The sequence below is a fragment of the Drosophila innubila genome, assembly GCF_004354385.1.
Source record: "Drosophila innubila isolate TH190305 chromosome 3L unlocalized genomic scaffold, UK_Dinn_1.0 0_D_3L, whole genome shotgun sequence".
NCBI lineage: Eukaryota > Metazoa > Arthropoda > Insecta > Diptera > Drosophilidae > Drosophila > Drosophila innubila.
The window spans coordinates 6,922,533-6,934,647 of record NW_022995376.1 but is presented as its reverse complement, the minus strand read 5'-3'; the positions used below and the strand labels follow the sequence as shown (position 1 = coordinate 6,934,647).

The following is a 12,115-nucleotide window of genomic DNA, read 5'->3' as shown; positions in this document are numbered from 1 at the left end:
GAGAAATAAAACTTCACAAATTATGTATTACTTCAAAAAAAATTCAATTCAATAAATTTCATTTCCTATTACTTAACTTTTTTAAGAACTAGAGCCTAAAATAATAAAGTAAGAATTAAAATAAATAAATATTTATAAGAATGAATACTTTTGTTATTGAAAATGCATAAAGTGTATTGAGAAAATAAAAATGCGCTTATAAATCTTTTATTTCTAAGAAAAAGTTAAATTAAAAAAATAATTATCTCTTCATTAACTTGTTCTAAGAAACAACCAAAAATAATTAAATATTAAATAACCATTAAAGAAAATAAATTCTATTTTGGCAAGCGAAAATTTGTAAATTTTTAATTATGTCAAAGCACTTTCTTGGCCAACTGTATAGGTACAAGTTAGCAGTTATCTTTACTTGCCAATAGACTTTTGAGTTTGCATACTTAAAAAGGCTAAATCAGCAACGCTTGCTGCGTGATTTTTCTTCTGATTTTCCACAGCGATTTGCAGATTTTACTCTTAGATTTTTCATTTTTCTTTTCCCTCTAGCTGATTTGTGGCCTTTCGCTTCTGAGTCTCAGTTTGTTTTCTTTACTTTGCCTTTATAGCTAATCAAATTTGCAAATTATTTGGCAAGCAGACGCTTTAGTTGCAGCTTCAGCATCAGTTTCGGATTCGGTTTCGGTTTTTGGTTTCGGTCTGAGACGCAGTGGGATTTTAATTTGTGTTTAGACGCAGCTGCTAAGCAAAATCTTTTTCTAGTCATCGTTGTTGTTGTTGTTGTTGTGGTTGTTGTTGCTATTTTCCAGCTGACTTCACTTGAGTTGAGCTTCTAAGCGGCATCTCTTTAGTTGTTGGCCATAAAATTGAATTTAGTTTGATTGCATTTGATTGTGGCTTATCAGATAGCGAGACATAACAACGATTTATGCTTCGTTAACTTTTTAGTGCAATTGCAAAAACACATACACGTACACTAACACACCCATACACCCATACACAGACAGTCAACTGACAGTTGCTCACAGTTGAAATGCTAAGCATTTGCATAATGCGGCTAAGTTGAATTTCATTTTGTTTTAATTAAGTTTTTGCATAAACTTGCTGCAAATCTTGTGTGGCACGTTGCACGGGAGGCAAGAGTGTGGGCTAGTAGGAAAATTGCTGCTTACAGTCGTAAGTACTGACTGCTCACAAATTCAAAACTCATGCGAAGGCCTCACTTGAGTTGGCAGTTGGCAGTTGGCAGTCGGCATTTTAGCCATTAGGGAAGCTGCGGCTAGAAAACTCTCACTTTGGACTATTAATGATAGCTCACACGTCAGCCTGAAGGGCTTTAAAGTGAAATTATGCCGCGTTAATTGCACCTGTTTCAAGGTAAACCGTAAAACTCGCCAGTTCCTTTGCCAGCTGAGGCGTAAAACTTGCAACCACTTTGCCACCTCAATTTGTATCTGAATCTTTGCATCTTTGAATCTGGCCCTGACATGATGCGTTTTGTAATTGCATTGATATAATCGTGTTGTTGTTTTTGCTGCTCTTTGTTGCTGTTGTTCAAGTAAATAAACGAAATCTTGCACAGCTCGCTGCACAATTAAAAGCTGTCAAAATTGTACGTTTAGCAGTGTGGAGACAAAAAGAGCGCTTCTCATTGTGTTTCCCCCATCATTTGATATTTCAAAACGCCTTTTGATTGTCGTCGCTCTTTGCGCCAATTTTAAAATCATTTTCACACACGAATGCATTTAGCAATTCACAATTCGCATTTCAACATTTTGCTGCCCGGGCCCGGAAATGTTATTGGCCCAAAAAGAAATTGCAACTCGCACCCACGCATTGCATCCCCTTCCCCCCGCCACCCTCCCCCTCCCACTCCCGCAGTACTCAGCCAAGCGATAATAGGCGTGAAATCAAGCAATGATTGTGTTTCTATCTATACACAAAATAACACAACAAAATTAAGATTTATATACATTTATTTATATAATAAAATTATCGTTTTGCGTTTGCGTTTGCGTGTGCAGCCAAATTTCGTGTAAAGATTAAAATTCGCACCATAAACGTGTGCACAATGGAAACATTTCCCTCTGCAGTACAATATAAATTAAAAGACCATCATAATAAACGCAACGCAGCAATAATGATATATCATTTTATTTTATATTTATTACAGCTAAACACCTACCAATTACAACAATTACAACAATAGCAACAACAACTGAACACTCAGCTAGCCGAAAATCTCTAGAGGTAAGCAAAAATCGTTATAATCACACGTAATGCCAAGTTTCCACTCTCCAGCATTTAAGCGTATTAACAGCTAATTATAGATATGATTATTTGTGGCAACAACAACAATCACAATAACTAACTACTCTCCCACACACACACACACACACACACAGCATTAACATTAGTTTAACACTTCATTAGCAGAGTGTGCAGAGTCTAATGATGTTATAAGTTATATAAGCTATCACTATTTTATAGCCTCTACTTTATTTGAGTCATTATTTGAGAACTAGAGGCTAGAACTGAGAGCTTGAGTGTGAAAAGTAAATAGAAAATAAATTGGGTATTAGAATACTTCGAAGTGTATTTCTTTATTTAATATCAAATGTTAAGTCGATTGAGTTAGGTTTATTTTATTTCTTTTGAGATCGAAACAATTTTTTTTCAACACATTTAATAAAAAAGAAGCAAAGAAAATATTGTGAAAATTTAGAACACATTTTTAAACGAGAATAGTAACTATTAGTAACACACTAATTTTATTTGTTTTAAACACATCCTGAAATTTTATGATATTCTCTTATTCAATATCACAGCAAATCAAGATGCTATTAGCAGCATATATATATTAAAGATCTTTATAATTCCTGCGTTAGTTTTATATTTACCTTACTGGAAAATTCTTAGCTAGTGTAAGGAACACATAGTTTTTAGAATAGTTTTAGAAATATTCATTGACTAGTATTAAGACAACTGGAACTTTACTGGTTGCAATTGGATTGGATTGAAGTCATCTAACCTAACTCAAAGCAGTTGAAATAAAATGGGAATGAAAATTTTTGCATTAAATTTGGGTGACTTAAAACTGCGTGTTTTATTTCTATGAGATTCCAAAGCATTTGACGGGTATTTCAACCACAAGTTGCATAATTTAATGATTCTAAGCAGATGAAAAACATTTGCACTTTAATCGTAACTCAAGTCCATTCCAAATGATGTCAAGTGTCGATGAAGCGGAGCAAAGTTTGTAATGTGGTTGAGTTGAGAAAACCATACAACATGATAATTAACGCTAAAAATAAAGTTCATTTTGGAGCGTCAAGTGTGGGATGTGGGATGAAGGGATGAAGGGAAGCGGTAAATGGCAAACGTCAAGCGCAGACCGCAAGGCCAATCAAAGCGTCATTGAAACGGAAACGGAAACTGCAAGTCAAATGGAAGTCGGCCGCAGGAAATGAAGCGCACAAGTGGCCAATGCGATGGCAAAAGAGGCCAATGTGACCGCAAATTAACGTCAAAGGCTGACTCGCTCAAAGATTTCATTGCGTGCGCCGAAATTCTGATGAATTATTAAATATGAGCAAAAAAAAAAACAGCAGAAGTAGAGAAGAAGTAGAGAAGAAGTCGCTTGATGAAGCAAGCAAGCTGTTGTTGTTGCTGCTGTTGTTGCTGCTGTTGCTGTTGCAGCTGCAACTTGTGGGTTGCCTGAATGAGCGCTCAAATGAACACCGCAATGAATGTGCGCCGCATGACAAATACGTAAAGTTTCTTTTGAAATTAAGCAGCATTTGCTGCCAATTCTTAACTACATCAGCGACAAACTTTGTCCTCGTTCTCGTTCTCAACGTTTGTCGCTGTGTGTCTCGTTCTCAACGAGTTTTTCCTTCAACTTCTCCATCTTCATTTTATTTTTGTTTGGCTTCGCTTGCTGCAGTTTTTTTCTAGCACTTGCAACAGAGCTCTCTCCGGCTCTACAGCTCTCCAGCTTTCCAGTTGTGAGACCAGGACCAAGCCAGACGCTTGCTCATTTCAAACTTTTGACACAGAAACTAATTTTGGCAAGCGGGTGCCACAAACCAAACCAGCCAAGCAGCCAGCAGCTAACAGCTAACAGCTTCAGGAGCCAACAGTTGTTGTTGCTGCTACTTTTTCAGAGAAGCGAGAGAGAGAGAGAGAGAGAGAGAGAGAAAAAAGAGAGGGGCATGTTTGCCGGCTTCTCTGTGCATTTAGTGGCTTTTCATTCTTTTGCTGATTGCAATATTTCATTGCCTTTGCGGTTCGTGTGTTGCATACTTTCGAGCGTCGCTGAGGTTTGCCTTAATTAATTGCCAACCCCTTACCACTCCCCTGCCTCCCCTCGCTACCAGAATCTGTCGTCTTTGCCAACTTTCATTACCATTTCCATTACGATTACGATTACGTTTCTCAGTCTCGTTTCGAACCTTTTTTTGCACTGCACAATTGTCGCCTGGCAGCTGCATTTTTCGCATGCCGCTTGCATTTTAAAGTGCTTCGGCATCGAATGGCACTTTAATTGCCATTTGATTTGATTTACGTCGATCTGTACCCCTTTCCCTATTGTGCAATTAACGCTCAGTCAGTAGAGACCGGAAAATTCGCTGTCAGGGGCAACAACAACAGCAACAACAACAGCAACAATTTGCGAGTATCTCAGCGCTTAGCTGTCAAATCAACTTGTCGGACTCTCTGCATATCAAATATCATGATATACGGCATTTTGATTATGCGATAAGTGTGTGTGTGTGTTTTCATGTTGTGCTGTGTTGTGCTGTGTTGTTTAGTGTCATAATCAGCAGATGAGCTGTCGTACAATGGGCGTGAAAGCTAATTGAAATTGACAGATTCGGTCAACTTTGTCAGCAGATTAAAGAGTATCAAATAGGAAATCTGATCAGATCATATGCCAAAATATACAGCTAAGAATTATCACTAAACAATAGAAAAACAAAAGTCAAAGATTTTCACACTCAAAGTTAAAGTTCTTAAAAGTGTTATTCCAAAGTTTACAAGCTAACAATTTAAGCTTATTTTATTTCAGTTTTGTTCATTTTTGGCAACATAGAAACGTTGAGATTAACTTTCAAAACTGCTAAATGCACCTATAAATTCAATTCAAATATTCAACTCGGAATGTTTTAATTTGATGCTGCTCTCAACAAACTGGCCAGCTTCAAAGCACACACACACACACACAAGCATATTCAAATATATACATGGATAAACTGGGGAAAATCTTGTGCTTTGAAATTAAGCCATTAAATGAGGCCAAGAGGCAAAGACAAGGATATGAGATATTCAGCTAAGAGAAGGAAGTACGAGTGTGAGTATGAGTATGAGTATGAATACTCGTATTCGTACTCGTATGTTGAATGTTTGCATTCATATTTTGCCATTGCCCAAGCTGCCAAACTATCTGGCCAAAGGGGGCGTGGCATGGTTATGGGAGGCATGCAGTCAGTTTTGTGCAGTTAACAGCTACATTTTCCCATCTCTCTCACTCTCACTCTACTTTATGCACTCTCTCTCTCTCTCTATCTCTATCTCTATCTCCTCTCATTCACAAAAGTGCATATGACGTGTGAGTGTATGTGTTGAAAGCAATTAATGAAAATTTTATTGTGCTGTCGATGAGTTTTGTAAGTGAAAATTATTGGGAAATGCTCATGCTATTGCCGCTGCTTCAGCTGGCTGCGACGTCGACGTCGACGTCGATGCCAACGTCAACGCATCGAACGTTGACCAAATGAGCAAACACACAAATTGCACAAAGTGCAACAATAAAATTTAGCAATTGAGTTGCGTATCTTTCAAAGTCAATTACAGCAGAGCTTCGCTGCAATTAACACTCATAAATGAAATGATTAAAAAATAAAATGATTTAAAAATTAAAAAAATAGAAAATAATATATTTAAATAATTTTAAAAACTGTACAATCAAACCAATAATTAGTTTGGCTATTGTTATAGTGGCTCCACTGTGGCATTGGCCAACTAGGAAAAGAAAATCAAATGCTACTTCACATGGCTGAATTTTACTCATGCTGTTAATAATGCAAATGGAAAATTGCAATGGAAATGCAATGGAAAATGAAGAGAGAGAGGATGCAGCAGCAGATGGCCAAGCAAATGAAGCAATGGGCTAAAGAGCTGATTTCATTTCATTTTCAATTTAACTTACTTTTATTTGAATGCCGACTGTGAACGAAGCGTTGGCGTTGGCGTTTTTCTTTTTCTTTTGCTCTGTCTCTTTCTCTTTCGCTTTCCCGCTTATTCGCGCTAAAATTTCTGCAATTACCGTTGCGACGAAGGCGTCAGACACAGCAGAGAACAGCCGCACAGCAGGAATTGCATTTTCAATATTTTCAGACATCTCCCCACATTTCTCCTGTCTACTCTCTCTTCTCTCTCGCTCTGCATCTCTTCAATTCTGCTCTGCTCACTCTTGGCAGCAACAGCATCATCATTTTAACTGTCCAGATTCTTGTGCTCTACATCTATAAATTTTTAACTACAAGCGCTCTTGAATGCAATTACTTTTCAATCTTTTTTTTTATTATATGTTTATATCTATACCCTTTCCAGACGCCCATACTTACTATGTGTGTGTGTGTGTGTAGTTAAACGCGAAAATAGCTTATTTCAACATTGAAGTTTGCAAAGTTCGCCTCGTTTCGTTTCGCTTCGTTTGATTTAAAAAGCAAAAGTTTGCCATAATTTTGCTAGAGGTCTATCACTTTCTTCTGCCGTCGCTTCTTCTGCATCTTCTTCTTCTACTTTTAACGCTTACTTTTTGCCACTTTTCGCCCGTATTTATTTTGTGTGAAAAAAGTAGCTTGAACTTTGTTTTATTTGATCACGAAATTGACATGATTGTTTATGCAAAATAAAAAAAAAAAACAAAGTAATAGCAAAAAATGGGAGAAAAGCAAATATAGAAAGGAAAAACTTGTCTTGAAAAATTCGCGACACTCTTCATTCATCTTTTGTTCCCCGACAAGGCAGTTATAAAAGTTTATCTTGTGATTTAAAACTGAAAACTAGCTGTGTCATAACCCACGCAAAAATAAAAAATTATTAAGAGCGCATAAATCTCTCAAGGATTACAGAGCTTAGCATAAGCCAAGCTTGCTGGCTAAAAAAGTCATATATTCCATTTTGATTATATTCAAGAATTAAATTTACTGTCAATTTCATGGCCAAAAAAGAAGAAATAAAATATGAAATTTGCAGAGCAGTTGACGTAGATCATTAATGAAAATTTCGCGAAAATTGTGCAGCTGCTCGGAGAGCTCGTTAATCCTGGCTGTTGTTACCCTTTGGCTAAAAGGACATGCAGTTGCTTGTCGGGTGTGTGTAGTTACAGCTGCTTGGGAAAATACTTACATGATGATATTTAATCTTTTTATAGGGCAAAAGTGATTTTTTTAAATTGCTCTAGAACTAGAGCTGGCCGGATTAGTGATCGGATTAAGAATGAACATGTTTGCAAAATACGAAAACTTTATGGCCGACAAGCAGATTAAGAATGAATTGTTTTTTATTACGGCCAAGCACAAGTCAAAACGCTAAGCGAACAGGTAGAGCATCTCTCGAGGATACTAGGTAGCTGCTAATGTCATTGTGTTGGCCTAAAAAGCAGGTCAGCCAGGTAGAGGCAGGGGTTGAGAGGGTGAAAGACGTTTGGGCTTAAAAAGCATTGCAAGTGCCACTGTCAGCATCAAACGCAAAGCAAACACAGCGGTGGCAACAGCTACAGGAGCAACAAGAAGATCACAAACTGCAACTAAATCGTCAGATATTCAGTGAAGTTCTCAACTCAACACCTTGCAACTGCAACATGTCACGCTACCAGCAACTTGTTAACGAATCCAGCAACAACAGTCAGCAACAACAGCAGCAGCAGCAGAAGGAGCAACAGTGTCAGAGGTTGCCACAATCACCCAGTGTTGGCTATCATCTCTATTTGTATCGAGAGCAACTCGCCCGTCGCAATGTCGAATATATGCGACTGTCCAAAGCCAAGTACTTCATTACCGAAACGCTTTTGGCCAAGACGGTGCGTAATCTGAAGGGCGCCACCGTCGACGAGCTGAAGACAGTCAACAATCAGATTGTGTTCAAACACAAGCTGCGTCATCAAATTCATCGTCTGCGCACATTGAAATCCCTCGGCTATCGGAATCCCAATCCGAACATGGAGAGCACCGAACTGTAAGCTTCAACTGTTAACTTGGCCAGCAACACGTGACCCTTCGTCAAGGCTATGACCTGAGCATAGCCGAAGGCGGTTTGGGGCATTCTTCTGTAGATTTTAGTGGCGGGAACTGCATAAAAAGTAATGCACATAATTCAGAAATAAGTTTAGTTTGTATACATTTATTGCTGTTTAATGTTTTTCTAGTCAAATTGAAAAATGTACTTAAAAACATTTAAATAAAGCCTATTTTATTAAATATTAAAATATATACATAATTCTTAAATAAGTTTACATAGTCACATTTAATGCTGTTTAATGTTTTTCTAGTCAAATTGAAAAATGTACTTAACAACTTTTAAATAAAGCCTGTTTAATCTAAAAATACATATATTAAAATATATACATAATTCTTAAATAAGTTTACATAGTCACATTTAATGCTGTTTAATGCTTTTCTTTATTATAATCAATGTTAAATTAAAGAAATTATATTTTAAAGTATCTAAAAAACATCTCGTATTTTGATTGAATAAACCTGACGAAGCTCACCGCCAAACACTGCATGTTATGTGCTATTTGTGAGACTCAAACCACAGTAATGGGCAACCTCAAACTAGTCAACTGAGGACATTTGTGGTGGCGACTAATTGAGTTCTCTAACATTTTGACATGTGTCAAATGAAAGTCGCAAAACTGTCAAGAAATGTCAAGTGAACTTTTCTTTAACTCTTCTTCCTCCTTCTCTCTCTCGATCATTCTCTCTTCGTTGGCACTTAATTTATGCACAATTTTTAGGCCATTGGGGAAGGGCGGTTGCATCGGTTGCAAGTGCACTTTTATTGCAACCTGCGTACTGACCTGCCAATTTGTGGGATGACTTTTGCAAAAGAAAATAGTTACATGTTGTAAAAAAAAGTAATATTTAAAAATTGTGCTACTAAAAGTATGAAAAATTGCTTGCCACAAGCCGCATAGTGGGCGTGTCGCATATGCTCGCTGTCGCATTTAATTGCACATCATTTTCACAAAGTGCTTTACGCTTAACTTAACAACCAACATAATTATTTGCACTCCAGTAAAATTAATAAATACCTGACCCAGTCTACAGCTTAAAACAGAAAAGTCGCACGACTATTGCATACCCTAAAGCGAGATCTAGTTTTTCTAGACTTATAATTTTCATTACTTTCACAAAGCTAATATTTAAATTAAATATTTATGTGTCATAGAATATTATACCAAACATTTTCCCATTGAATACTATAAAAATCGAACATATATCTGTCAGATGAAATCTACCAATATACCCTATTTGAATACATTTGAAATGTGTGCAGGGTATAAAAATTATAAATAAATGCTGCATAATAAATAAATGGGTTGCACACAATCATACACACATAATGCGTAGCAGTAAGTCAATTTTATTATTGAAATTGCCAACGACACAAAGTTCAAACAATAACTGTATGTTGTAGCTGTATATTAATTGTTTAAGCACACACACACACACACACACACACACACTCACATCACGCGCAGTTGTTGTTACATATGTTGGCAATTTGCAAAGCACTCAAAAGTATGCTATGAAAAATGTTGTTGCACACATAAAATTTTCCACACAATCAATTTTCTTGCCTCACGCACACATCTGTCTGTCACGACACTCATATGTTAATTTCAAACGAAATTTATTTATTTATGCAACTGCATTTTTCCATCGGCTTAATCGTCCAAACTTCCTGCAACTTGCATTATATAAGGATGCAATAAGCGTCAAGTGTGCCTCTGCCTTTTTATAAGTTGAGCAAAATGTTAGATAAAGTTCAAAGAATGGCAGGATACACTGGCAGAAAACCAAGAAAATTTATCTCAAATATATTTTTATTATAAAGAGAAAATTACACATATTTAAAGTGATTTTCTTCATTTAATAAATCTTGTTTAATCTTAGAATTTTTTTGTTTAAGATTTTCAATACAAACTCCATTTTTAACAGTGTACAGTTATTGCTTATATGGTTGTTAGAACTAACTGCAGAATAGTTTGCAACTTGCAAGTTAAAGCGACATCTGCGACTTGACTAAAGAGTCGATTAGTGCGCTTCATTATGAGCATCATTTTCATTATGTTTATTATGACTCAGCGTCCTCCTCCCACTACTGCTCTCTCCTGTCTTGCGAGCGGTTTCAAGTTAATGCAATAAATAAAATTTCAACTGCACCACCGGGCATGTTTAACCGCATGAAAAGCGACAGTAAGCCGCTCTCGCTCTTGGCCTGCATAAGAAGTTGCCTGTTTATCTTAGCCGGGTCTACAGCCGCTTCTGTTCCTGCTGTTGCTGCCTTTTGTTTGTCCTGGCCTGTTTTGTCCTGGCCTGTCCCGTCCTGTCCTGCCCTGTCCTCTTCTTCTTGTCCTGTCCCACTGATTTTGCCCTGCCTGCCTCAATGTTTTCTTTCAAAAAACTTGTGACCACCACTTACCCATTTCGGCCCCGTTTGGTTGGCGTAGTTGCTTAGTTGGTTGCCTGGTTGCTTGGTTGCTTGGTTGCTTGGCCGACTGCTCTAATGAGTTTACAAAAAGTTTTGCTTTAACAAATACGATGGACGGACGAAGGGTCCAAAAGTTGTTGGCCAACTGCTGGCTGCTGCCCAGCATGTTATACAAATTGCAGCACCCTTACCACCACACTCCACTCAATCCGTATCCTGGCCAAGGCAAAACTGTCATCAACGTGTCTGGAGTCAGTGTCTTGTGCCTCGTTGTGGAGCCTGACTGTCATTTATTTGTTTAACCATCCTTATTTCCCAGGTAAACTCGCATACTACAACATATCATTCCCTCTCTCTCACTCTTTCTCTCTCACTCTTTCTCTCTGGTTACTTTTAGTGTTACTGTTGCTGTTAAGCGAAAGTTTTCACATTTATGTGCAGTCAGAATATGCATTTTAATTAGTTTAGAGCAAGTTGCTGCCTTACCTCAGACATGGCCTAATATGCAGTTGAAGTCTGTCTCTGACTCTGGTTAATTGCACAAATTTAATGGCTGATGTTGCAACATGTTGTTGTTGCTGTTGTTGCTGTTGCTGCTGCATTTGTCACTGCACTTTAATGTGTGTTGCTGCCAAAGTTTTGCATGCCTAGGAGCAGCACCCGCAAAACTTGTTAACATTTCACAAAGCAGCAAATTCAATTAGTTGGCATATACATGCCACTTCCTCTCCCACTCTTTCTCACTCTCTCTCTCTCTGTCACACTCTTAAGCGCCGTCTCTTTCTATGCATTTTAGTAAATTACTTTAAAGTTGCTGCTGTTGTTGCAGTTCGTGCTCCAGTTTTTGGCCTCCAGTGATAAATCTTTGTCGCCTGCTCGCAATTTACTTAACAATTTTAGGCTTAGCGCATAAATTAATATGTCTAAACATAAATCTGTTGACTGTTGCTTTGTTTTCACACAATTGATGGCAGTTTAACGATGCAACATGCTGTAGCTCTGTCTAAAAGAAACTCATTAGAAAATTCAATAAATTAATTTCAATATACTTACGTAAGTTTGTATATGTATATGTATAAAGTGTAAGCCAGCTGCCAGTTTGCTTTACTTGCTTTCAACCCTGCCGTCTGTCAGTCGTTTTTGCCACTTCATCTTCATCTTTTGCTGCTGCTGCTGCTGCTGCTGCGTCGTGTCCTTTGGCAACCGCCAGCAACAGTAGCTGCAATGGCAACAGCTTCAATGTTGCACACGTCAGTTGCGGCACTTTAAGCAGCTGCTGCACATTTCACTTAACGTGTGCACATGGAATTATAGACACTCTTCCAGCTTCATCTTCTCGTTCTGCTTGCTTCCCTTGCCAACTACTTAGTTACTTACTTACTTAGCCTGATCCGTG

General features: G+C 37.6%; 1 protein-coding gene and 1 long non-coding RNA gene across 2 annotated transcripts in view; both read left to right on the top strand.

The window, feature by feature from the left end:
* LOC117788626 overlaps positions 1–2,271 on the top strand; it is a 68,035-nt gene extending 65,764 nt beyond the window's left edge. The window contains exon 3 of the long non-coding RNA XR_004617778.1: positions 2,168–2,271. This is a non-coding gene — a long non-coding RNA (uncharacterized LOC117788626). The remainder of the gene's footprint in view (positions 1–2,167) is intronic.
* A 5,593-nt stretch (positions 2,272–7,864) lies between these two features.
* Positions 7,865–8,242, top strand: LOC117788622. The gene has a single exon (XM_034627442.1). It carries the CDS (start codon positions 7,865–7,867, stop codon positions 8,240–8,242), a length of 378 nt encoding a protein of 125 aa, XP_034483333.1.
* Positions 8,243–12,115: the final 3,873 nt, after the last annotated feature.

Coding starts and splice junctions, on each gene's coding strand:
- LOC117788622 (XM_034627442.1), top strand. CDS start 7,865: ATGTCACGCTACCAGCAACTTGTTAACGAATCCAGCAACAACAGTCAG.